Genomic DNA, 12,695 nt, shown 5'->3' with positions numbered 1-12,695 from the left:
AAACCTTGTTGAAAGAATGCACTATTCTAGATGCCATTAAGAACGTTTGTGATTCACAGGAGGAGGTCAAAATATCAAGATTAACAAGAATTTAGAAGAAATTGAATCCAACCCTCCTGGATGACTTTGAGGGGTTCAAAACTTTAGTGGAGGAAGTCACTGCAAATGTTGTGGAAATAACAAGAGAACCAGAATTGGAAGTAGAGCCTGACCCCAATTTTGAATGAAGTTCTACTGTGGATATAATGCTGTTGAACAGCATCTCATGCTGCTAATAAATCTTTTGTGAAAGGAAGAGTAAATTGATAGAGCAAACTTTGTCATTTTAAGAAATTGTCATAACCACCCCAACTTCTAGCTACCACCACCCTGGTTAGTCAGTAGACATGAACATTGAGGCAAAACCCTCCACCAGCAATAATAATAATAATAATAATAATAATAATAATAACAACTTGCTGAAGGCTCACATAATCATTAGCATATTTTAGCAATATTTCCTAATTAAGTTATGTACATTGTTTTTTAGACATAATGCTATTGTGCACTTAGCAGACTACAGTATAGTATAAACATAACTATTATATGCACTGGGAACCTAAAAAATCTTGCGTGACTTGTTTTATTGTAACATTCACTTTATTGTGGTTGTCTGGAACTGAACATGCATTATCTCTGAGATATGCCTGTATTAGTCTTTGTATATACCACTGCACTTAGACTGGGCTGTACACATGGTTGCCACGATACAACTGTTGTTAGGTTTCTGTTAAATTATGCTATTTTTTGAGGGGCAATATAGTATGCTAAGAGCCAGACTGCAAATGTTCAAATCCTAGCTCTACCACATAACTACCTAATTAATCCATGTGCCTCAGCTTTCTAGTCTGTAAAATGAGGATAACACCAGCAACTGAGCTTCCCACGCATTATGAGATTTAAATAAGATAGTATTTGTAAAGTTATCAGAATAGTATTTTCATAATGTTTATTTACTTGCTAAATTAAAAAAAAATAAAAATGTTTTTTAACAGTTCTACCCCTCTCTTCCCTCCATCAAAAAAAGCCACAAAACCTCACAAATTGGCCAGAGTGGCTGAAGGTACTTATCAGACATAAAACAATTGAATGTTTGCAGTTATATCCTAAAAAAACAAAGACAGGCCACCTAAATGTTTGAATGTCATGAAAGGAATTATCCAGACTTTTTAACACCTACTAGAAGTCTGTTTTTAATCATCCAAAATTACATCAGTATTCAGTTTATGAAAGTATACCTACATACTGCTTGAATCTATAATCCAATTTTACTTGTTCTGGCATCTCAGCATGTAGACTTAAAATAAATGACTATTATTATTATCACTATTATTTTTGGAGACAGTGTCTCACTCTGTCACCCAGGCTGGGGTGCAGTGGTGCAAACATGGCTCACTGTAGCCTAGACCTTGCAGGTTCTAGTGATTCTCCTGCCTTAGCCTCCCAAGTAGCTGGGACTACAGGTGCATGCTACCACATCCAGCTAATTTTTGTATTTTTTGTAGAGATGGGGTTTCGACATGTTGTCCAGGTTGGTCTCAAACTCCTGAGCTGAGGCAATCCACCCGCCTTGGCCTCCCAAAGTGCTGGGATTATAGGCATGAGCCACCGTGCTCGGCCTAAGTAATTATTTTGTATATGAATTTAGTTTAGCAGCTTTAATGCGAGAGCAAGTTGTCATATGCACATCATATTGGGGAAAAATAAGTCCTACAAGATTTAAAGATGAGATTCAGAATAATTCAGTTATTCTTTAAAGACTTTTCTTACCACATCTGAATTTCACACACACACATACACACACACCACACACAAAAACTTCTGTCTGCCTTTTCTTCATGTACTATCAGGTTAGATGAGGGCTTTGGCAGCTAACAGCTTCCACATTTTCAGACAGAATCAGTAAGTAGGTAAAATAAAGTTATGCTCTTTTGAAAAATGTCATAACATGCTTGGCTGATGGGCATATTGGAACCTTTGTAATGAGATGGCAGGGAAAGGAAGCAAGCAAGAACTAGTTGGAACTGAAGTTTTCAGCTGGAGTGAAGGAGGTAGGGTAGGGGATGTAAGGCAGCTAATCCTGTTGCATTGTTGGCCCCTGTGGGGTTGGCCTAGGAGATGGAGGGGGCTATGTTTGCAGGTTGAAGACACTGAGAAAGCCACTGAAGTTCCTGTCAAATTTACTCACTCAATCATTAATTCACTTACTCATAACATTTTTATTGAGAGCTTATAAGATACTACATTTGTACTAGGTGCTGAAATACAGTACTGAACAAAATGGAGAAATTGTCCCTGCTTATCATCATGAACATGCGCATACCTGTCCTACCATGTACAGGAGAGAAAGAATCTAAGCAGATGTTCACATAAATATATAATTAAAAATCCCAACAAAGGTTTTGAAGAAAAACTACTGGATGATAAGAGAAAATAGGAGAACTGATTTAGTTCAGAGGGTAGTGGTCAGGGAAGATGTCCTTGTGATTTCAGGTTTAGACACGCAGGAATTCTTGGGAGAAAAAAGAGATAAAAGCATTCTCAGTAGCGGGAATAGCATGTTGAAAAGGAAAGTGGTGGCAAAGAGCTGGTCAATGACTGGGGGTAGCTACAGCACAGTGAATAATTTCCTTTTAAATAAGTTTAAGAAAAATATATATGAACTAGAATATCAGATATATGGAATAAAAATATATTTTATAATCCCATACACTTCTAAATCTTCATTATAGGATAATGAGTTGAACCCTGAAGCCAAACAATATTTGTCTTGCTTTGTGTATTTTTATTGGGCTGTTTTCCACAACAGAACAGTGAAGATTATACTCTAGGTGTGCTTATAAGGAACACTATATGCATGCATGCACACACCCCTTTACTTTGCTGTTTAAGGGGATTTAATGATGATATTATCTTGCTATTAAATTCATACTAAATTTTCTCTAACTTTTAACTTAAAATCTTTAGATTACATAGAGCTAGTATTACAGCAGAGATAGAAACCTATGAAATGGGGAGGGGGGAGGGATAGCATTGGGAGATATACCTAATGCTAGATGACGAGTTGGTGGGTGAAGCGCACCAGCATGGCACATGTATACATATGTAACTTACCTGCACATTGCGCACATGTACCATAAAACCTAAAGTATAATAATAATAATAATAATAATAATAAAAGAAAAAAAAAAAAAAAGAAATGCAATACTCAATCTTCATAGTCCTCTTCCACTTAAGTCCTATTCCATTAAACATGGCCATGTTATCCAAAGGAGTAATTGGCAAAAATGAAGATTAGTGGTTCATCATGAAAGCGATTAGATTACAGATTGACATTGACATTGTGTTTTTAGGAAAATTTAACATAAGAAAAAAGCCTTTCATTTTTAAATAAGCATGTATAAACAGGTAAAAATAAAACAGAAATTCCTGTGAAATATAAAAAGCTATTATTTAAGTGTATGTTGTTTTGTCTCCAAGGTCCAAGCATTGTTAACTATAATATTCTGTTGTCCCAGCAATAGATCAAGCTAAATAACTATTTGTGTTTTATAACAGCGGCAGCTCAGTATGTTTCCCCTAACTTAATATATAGTAACATGAAGCAAAAGACAATTTTGGATAGAAATCAATCCAGGCACTGAAAACATTATTAATATCATCATACAAGGGCACATGTTTTTTTAAGTCAAGCCTTTCAAAATGCACTCATTTATTCAGTAAAGCACAAATTACTCTGTATATAGAATGTGTACCATGCACAAAGCAACAGGATAGAGTGCGGAAAGATCCCTGGAGTAGGTGATTTGGGTTCTAGTCCTGACAACAGCACTTACATTTTTTTTTTTTGCAAAACAGCTTTTGTAAATCATTTCTGAGTTTGAGTTTTGTCATTTGCAAATAGGGTTGCTGTGAAGTTCAAAAGACATATCAAATGTGGAAACTTCCTTGCTAACTGTGAAAGCACTAAATAAGGGCAAGGTGAGATCCTCAAGGGAACTCAAGAGCCTAGTAAAAACCCCACCAATTAGAGTTCTCTCTTTTAGAACATTGGCTATAGATATCCAACATGCACTTGGGGGTTAGCGATTATTTTGCTTCTTCTAAACCTGAGAACAGAGTTAGGAAGTACCCAGCCTTCTACTCTGGAATTGGTGTATCAGCATTATAGGGGAAGATCTCCCCCAAAGTTAACAATATTCCTTACTCTATGCTGGTCCTCTGTCAAAAATTAGTTGAGATAGATGTCAACTATCTGAGAAATACCATGTTACAGATTCAAGACATATAATAAAAACAGGAGGCAAAAGTGGACTCTGATTTCTTTCTTAGAATAAATTTCTAGAAGTGAAGTTAGTAGACCAGATTCTTGATATATATAACTAAACAATGTCCTTCAGAAAGGTGGTAACAATTTATACTCCTCAAAAATATTCGCAATATTCCTGATTACCAATTTGGCTCACCTTTTACTGTCTTCCCTAATTTAATACCTCATAATTCACAAGACTTAACTACTTTCCTTCCCCACACAGTATAACATCTGTCAGGATATGCATGACAGAATGGAACAGGCTGAGTATTTAAATGTGCCTTCAATGGCTCACTACTCTCAGGATAAATCCAAACTTTTAATAATTTGTACACTCTGAGTTAAAGTGATGGTCTCTTCTTCCTTCTCTAGGTTCATCTCTCACTACCAACTACCCTCTCGAACAGGCCATCTGTCCCTCATCTTCAAACTTTTGTTCAGGGTATTACTTATGACTGGAACACCAGATTCTAGAGGAAGCTCAGTGCTCATACAGCTCTTCTGAATAGTGGTAATAACAAAAGTGGTCCCCTTTCAAACAACTAAGAGTACTGATTTCAGGCTGACTCTGAATGTCCATGGAAAAAATAGTAATTCAATCGATCAGTCATTTAATGGAGCAGATTCTGATACAGGCGCTAGTGTCTTAGAAAGAGACTTTTCAGAGTATGCAACTGGGGAGAAGGGAGGGTAAAGAATGAGGCACCTAGGAGTGCTAATAACACTATAGTCCAAATAAAAAACATTTTTATACACTCTAGTTTTATGAAAGAGCTATAGAATAAGTAGATGATTTAAGAGATTTGCTCAGAGAAACAACTCAATTGTAAGTTATTAAATCTTTCACATTTTGAATGCCCAGATGGTATACCTTCTACAGCAGGGGCAGATTAAAATTTTTTTGATATTTTAAGCATTAAGCACAGTCATTCAAATTACTTAAAAACTTGCAGTCCATGTTTTTCAAGGGCTCCTAATAAGAAGCTATAGTTCCAGTGACACAACAAACTCCTTTTAACCAAAATGGTTTAAAATGCATAATTTTGTGGATTAAATGTTCTTGCTAACATGATTCTCAGCTTCCACACGGCCATTATCCTAGTTTCTCATTATCCACATGGCCTGGACTTAATAGCCCTGCTTCTGATCTCTCAAATGATGCTCTGCACTAGAGAGATCCAACAGGCCGATTTGATCATGCAAGTTCCCAGTTCAAAATTATTCAATAGCTCTTTATTACTGCAGGAAAGAACCTAAGTACTTCATCATACAATTCCTGATCTAACCTTTACCTATGTCACCAGGCCCATCTACTGCCCCTTCCTCATGCCATTTCCTGCAACTGTTAATAAACCAGCAATTATAAGCCACACGAAATCCTTGGAACATGCCACATTCTCACACATTTGTGGTGCACCTGCATATACCTTCGCACTAAAATACTGCTTCTCATATTTTATTCTTCATTCAAATGCTCCCCACTCTGAAGCCTTTTCTCACTTCCCCTAAAGACTAAGGCTCTATTTCTCCCATGTTCCTCTTATACTTTCTGCACCCACCCATCACAACAGTTAAGTTATACTGGGACTCTCAGCATGTCTTTCTCCCCATATAATGGTGTGTCACGTCTTCCCATTTTACCTCTAGCCCTACTCTCCATGTCTAGCAAATAATAGATGCTCATTTTTAAATGGAATCATGACTACATTAAAATTATATCTTTAATGTTGAATTTTATAGCTATCTGTGCATTGCATAGTATCACACTGATGATTAATCAGCTATTTATTATTGTTCTCCATCAATTTTGTGCATATTAAGTTATCCCATTAAAATCCAACTTACTACAACTATGAACTCATTGAACACATAAACTTCAGAAAAAAATCAATTACCCATCATTTTTTAACGGCATAAACTTTAAAGTTAGGCTCTTTTGTGAAAATCTAGTAAAAGGATAAAAATAACCTAGACTTTACCCAAAAGAGTCACTTGCCAGTCTTCCAATAAAAGCTGTATTGAAGAGTCTTTGAAATTTTACTTACATGGTATAGTGTGGTCTCTGGCACAGGAGTGCCCATGATGTCTTGTCTCAGTGCATCCATTTGTAAACTAGGTAGCAATGAATAGTGAGTTGGGCTATTACTCTTATCACCCTTCTTTTTTGACTTCTTCCCTGTGTCCTTTTTGCTGTTTCTCTGAAACATGTATTCTTCTTGAGCAATCTTTTCATTGCTCATATACCGAAGTAGAGAGTTTTCTATATAAAAAGAGATAAATACACCAATGTAAATACACAAATACCCCAAATTTACCATTCTTTCTCAATTGTGCTATTATTAGGTTGGTGCAAAAGTAATTGCAGTTTTTCCTATTACTTTTAATCGCAAGAACCGCAATTACTTTTGCCCCAACCTAATATATTTCATTTCAGAACTTTAACTTGATTTAACTTATAAAATATGTAGTGAAATACAGTATATCTTAATTATTTGGTATGGTAAGACAATAAAAAATAGACAGTTGATAGATTATTTCTCCAAGTTTTAGCTTTGGACCAACTACATTAGAATCACCTCTGGAACTTGAATCAGAAATTCTAGGTGTGTGGCTTATAAAATTTGTAACAATCTCCCTCATGGGGATTTTGCCAAAGCCCAATAACAAACCAGCCCGTGGCATGCAAGGTAGCGTGCTTGGAGAAGTTAAGGCCCACATTAAGAACCAATAGTCAGGAAATTTAGTTCAGGAATTCTATGCTTAAATTGGTAGTCAGCTCTTAGTGCTTCACATGGTTCCCCTTCCCATCAACAAAAGTCACTAAAATATGAAGACCCAAAACAGTGACTCTGAGATAGCATGTGATAAGCATTTCTCTTTTATACTTTTCTTGATTTATTCTGTAGAACAAATGAGATTAGAAATTGAAGATTGGAAAATGGAATGAATACACAGATATAAAGGAATCTGTCAATGTTCCTGTATTTATCAACATTTTCAGAAATGCTCACTCCATAAAACAAGTATTAAGAAGACTAATGAATCAGATATTCATGCTTGCTTGTCCATATGGTCTGTGGATCTGTGCAGTAATAAAATAAATTCTGTATACTGGCTAGAAATAACAAGAAAACGGGTCAAACATATCATGAAGGAAGCTTAGTGAACTTTCATTCTATGAATAGTTTTTTGTTTTGATTTGTTTTATTTTCCACCTACGACCTTACGGCTCTCTACTTCAGAAAGTCAAAGTAGCAGCATGACCCACTGGGCCCACCATACCCACACTTGATCAAATCCTATTTAGTAGGGAAACTTTCAGTTGCTCTCTATTGCTCATTTCTATAGCAGGATAAGTGAACATAAAAACTTACTTTTGGTAGATCCTTCAAGAGTAGCCCACCCCCATGTAAGAAGATAACTGTGAGCAGCAAACAGAACAGGAAAAAAAAAGCACAGTTTTTTTTTTTTCTATTTCTACATGGTTTTTGTTAGAAGTCACTGGCCCAGTTTCCATTAGCTTTTAACCCATGTGCTTCAATGCTCATTTTGAGGTTGATTCCATACAAAATTGGTGAGGTTGCATTGCAGACCGATGAGGACTGATGATAAACTCTTCCTATTCACTGAACTTAATTATTTTATGCAGTTTCACACTTCTGACCTTGTGTTCCAAATATTACCTTTCAAATAACAATAAGATATTTACTTTTAATACCGTACTTATGTACCTGGAACCCCTTAGAAGGCATTCAGAGACAGTATCTGTTTAATAATGGGTCAAGATAGTCAAATATTGGTCTTACTTGGTTTTGTTGTACAATAAAGTCAATGATAGAATAAGTTTTCCACTGAAGCCATAACAATCTATTTACAGAACATTTAAATTTGCTTATTGTTCAAACAACCCAGCCTACACTGAAATTCTAGAACACTTACCTCTTCTACTATCTCTCTTCATCTTATTTGGATCTTCATAGTCCCCCACCCAATTATATTCCACTGGCATAGATATAGGTCGTAGCTTGCCTAAACACAGAGAACAAAGTTCACATCACATTGTTTTTCTTCCCCATGTCTGCTCAAACTTATACTGATTTTTAGCTAAAGTCTACCAAACACACTCACTCTTATGCAACATTATGGTTGGCATTTGTGTAGATGGAGAAAATGTGTTTTGAGCCAGAAGGTGAAATTGCCTATTGGCCAGGTGATAAAGCAAACTTAAGGTACTTTTTATAAATAATAATGAATAGCCTAGGTTAGCTCTCTTAGGAACCCCAGACTTTAAGGGTATAGTTTTTTTTTTTTAACAAAGAAGATAATCATATAAGTGATTTTACTCAGTAACCGGATCTCTATCTTATTTCCTAATGTCCAAGTGTCTATATCTTGATAGCCAACCTCCAAGATGGTAGCTCTCTGTGTTTAACCTGACTACCAGACATTAACCCACTGTTTCAAGTTGGAACACCACAAGGATAACTTTTTATCTTTGCTGCTTCCCATCTCCTATCACCATACATTTTGGACACCACCATGCCTCAAAAATATGGTTAGATTCTCTTTCATGTCCTACAGCTGAGTCTGCTTCTAAGCATCTCTTTTGCTACAGTGAGCCTGTCCAGTATATAGATCCAAGTAATGACTGCTTTGGTTTGTTCCATTTCCCCCTGGGTCTGTATCCCTACTAAACAGAATTTTAATTCAGCAAGGAGAACTCATGGCAAAGACTTCAAGAATAACTTTTATTTTGGTGAGGCTGCAGTACATTATTTCTGTTCCACTTGAAATTCCTGAAGCCTAAAACAGCCAAATAAAATAATTCAAAAATTTTAACAGGATACCTAGCAAAATGTCTGGCATGAAATAGTTGCTTAATAAATTTCTAGTGAATGAAAAGTGGAGACTCACACAGGACTGGATCATACAAATAATAATGGTTATTATGATTCTGATAATAGTACAAACATTTATATGTCATTTGCCATATACCACATACTAAGAGTTTCATAAGTATTAAATTGTTTACTCCTGATAATTCAGAGAAATATACTATAATTATCCTCATTTTAACTGATGAGGAAACTAAGGTTATATAACTTGCCCAAGGACATATACCTGGTAAGTACATAGTATCAGGATTCAAACCCAGGCACTCACACTTACTTCTGTCATAATTCTTGGCAACTACAATATTCACCCTCTGAGAGTCTGGCCTTTCAGTTTCTTGAGGTTCTCTCTCACACTCATTCCTGTGGTCATATGCTTAGTCTCATCAGCAAAGGCTGCAATCCCTTTAAATATCCAGCTTACCAACTACCACCTTTTGTATTTCTAGCACACTACCTACTCCAAGTCCAACAATTCTTCCTCCTTTAATCTATTAATACCTGTCATACCACTTTTCAGTATCTGTCAGTCACCTTCTGTCCCTGCAACTTCCCTCCTTGCCCAGCTAAATTTTATGATTATTAAAATCACTCAATGTGCTTTAAAAAATTCTGTTAGGAGAATTCTAATTCTGTTCTTAAGGAAAAAGTATCAATCTTATGGCTTTTTATTGTCAACACTGATACAGTTTAGTCTGTTTTGCTAAGCTCTTTTAAAATCTGAAGATTAACTAGACATGATACAATTATTAATGAGCCAAAAATGTAATATTTATTTAATGGCTTCCTTTCAAGGTATGCAAACAACTTTGTAAATGATCACCTAATATTCCAAATTCTCCAACAGTATATCTCTGCTCTTTTACACAAAGGGAATTTGAGTGAGATGATCTGAGGCAGGATAGGTAGTCAACGAAGTAAACATGTCCTCACATGGCGACCATACAGTTAACACAATAAGCCCCAGCACTCACACTGTAGTCCAGCTCATTCAAACACAGCTATCTACAGTAGGGAATTTCCCCTGCAGGGAGCACATGCATTTTGATTACACCTGTCCTCAGACTGACCCTTTGCTCATTATAATAGTAAACAACACACCCCTGGATAGAGATTTTAGATGCTAATGAGACATGCAATGTATGAACAAGCATGTACAGCTACTGTGCATGTGCACCCAGAGGACAACCAAGAATATGCTTACTAGCAACACCTCTTCCCACTCCTTTATGAATAATTATGTAAGACTCTCATAAAGGGAGTCTCCCTAGTGCCAGCCTTGGTGGTCTCATCCTTAGGAGCAGCTTGTACTGAATCCTCTCTCAGGGTGTACTGTCTATTCTGCACCTAACTTTCATAATATTCTTTGTCCTTTGCAATAAATTGCTCTATACTATATCTCCTTTGCTGTGTGTCTCTTGTTTAAATTCTTTCAAGCTAAGAAGAACCGAGGTCTCACAACAGCCATTTATAGATCCAGGTCAATATTCTGCCCATCGAAAGTAGGGTAAGGGTTTGAGGGAAGGTCTCCTTTTGTTATGTCTATTCCCACCACTTAGCACAATCAGTCCTCCAGATTTTCAATGTTATGAAGGCTGTATTTTCAAAATATCTACAATTTATTTCTTTAGGATCTGGTTTTAGAAATAAACTCTACTTCAGCATGGCACCGAAACTGAAGCAATTAACAGCTCTAGCACCGTTTTTACATGTCATCAAAAAATCTTTTGAAAAGTGAAAATCCAATAAATAAGCAGTTGTTTCACTTGCTTTATATGTTATATATATTAAAAAGCTAGTCAGATATTTTTTGAAAATTGGTTGTTTGGAGTCAAACATATGTGCACAAAAACAAGAAGAAGAAACATACTTCACACACAGAATATGAAATACATAATTGTATTCATTATATTTTGTGTCATCTCTGAAATTCTAATGGAGCTAAGTCATTGAAGCATGTAATTAAGCCCTTGATATGTCTGGTTGTATAATTAGCCATAGAAACAATTATGCAGAAGATTTTTAACACTGACTTTTCCGGGGGTGACTTTTTTTTTAACAGAATTATACTGTATATTACTAATACACAATCGAAGGAAAATATACTAAATTAGAAAAAAATCGAAAGAAAAAGTTTTACTGAAATTTACTTTTGGAGAACATCAAGGTTTTGCTTTTATTAGTTATAAAACTATAGATTCAGCAACACAAATAAAAATAAGTATTTTAAAAAATACAGTATATTATTAATTTAGGTAGAACAAATAATGTTGCTTATAAGTATTGATTTTTAATTGTGCTGATACTGAAGTCGACTTAATAAAGCAGTTAAACCAATAACATAAGGTAACATTCTTGTATAAATAGCAGTCCATGGCAGATTGAAAAATAGACCATGGCTTAAATTATTTCTAATTCCAAATATACAGATCATTGATTACAGCTTGAAAATATGTTTGCTACTGCATGTATACAGCAGCATTTTAATTTCACAGGACAGCAAAGTTCAAATGGAAAGATAACTTTATGATTCAATGTTTTAGTGCTGTTGGTAAAAAACCAAGTGAAACAAAACACCAAAGGCAAGAGTACTATAAGCATTATAGACTTAAATCAAATATATGCTATTATTAATACATGCAAAGTATTTTCATACTCATATGACTTTTTAAGGCTTTAATACAAATGGATTGGTTTAATAAAATTAAATACATCTGACCCATTCCTGTGTAAATGTACATAAATAAAACATAAATCTCTGAAAAGTAATCTGGAAAAGTTTAAGACATGTCTTTACATAGTAATACTTATACTGGTTTTTGAAGTTGTAAAGTTAAGATTACTAATTCATGATAAGAATAATAACAGCAAAGAATATAATCTAGAAAACAAGGATTAGGGCCCATTTAAATATTTTTGCTGACCACTTCTTAATTTTTTATTCCTATAAGTATAAAGCATGTATTAATTGCAGAGTTCATTTGGCACCCTATCATAAACCTTGTGATACCACTGTTCTAGTGCCTCATAATATAACCATTATTTTATTTGGCTTTTATTTATTTTTTTATTATTATTTTTTAATTATTATTATACTTTAAGTTTTAGGGTACATGTGCACAATGTACAGGTTAGTTACATATGTATACGTGTGCCATGCTGGTGTGCTGCACCCATTAACTCATCATTTAGCATTAGGTATATCTCCTAATGCTATCCCTCCCCCCTCCCCCCACCCCACAACAGTCCCCAGAGTGTGATGTTCCCCTTCCTGGCTTTTAATATCTGTTGCACATCTAGAGTTTTTTAATTGATGTCTCCATAGAGGCAGGTATTTTGTGCTGTATTTCTTCCTGTATTCTAATAAATGTGGTAAAGGTAAAAGATAAATATTTTTATAGAGGCACACAGAAAAAAAGATAAATATTTTTTGGATTTTGTCTGAATTTTAT

General features: G+C 35.2%; 1 protein-coding gene across 7 annotated transcripts in view; it reads right to left on the bottom strand.

Annotated features, from left to right (window-relative positions):
• The window catches only part of CNKSR2 (connector enhancer of kinase suppressor of Ras 2), a 287,144-nt gene that overhangs the window by 85,008 nt on the left and 189,441 nt on the right, over nt 1–12,695 (bottom strand). For 4 of the 7 annotated variants that reach the window (NM_001132790.1, XM_024240331.3, XM_024240333.3 and 1 more), the window contains 2 exon segments: nt 6,397–6,611; nt 8,291–8,380. In NM_001132790.1, coding sequence (NP_001126262.1) covers nt 6,397–6,611; nt 8,291–8,380 — 305 coding nt within the window. 7 annotated transcript variants of the gene reach the window in all.

Source organism: Pongo abelii, chromosome X (assembly GCF_028885655.2).
Source record: "Pongo abelii isolate AG06213 chromosome X, NHGRI_mPonAbe1-v2.0_pri, whole genome shotgun sequence".
Lineage (NCBI taxonomy): Eukaryota > Metazoa > Chordata > Mammalia > Primates > Hominidae > Pongo > Pongo abelii.
This window is presented reverse-complemented; position numbering and strand designations above follow the sequence as displayed.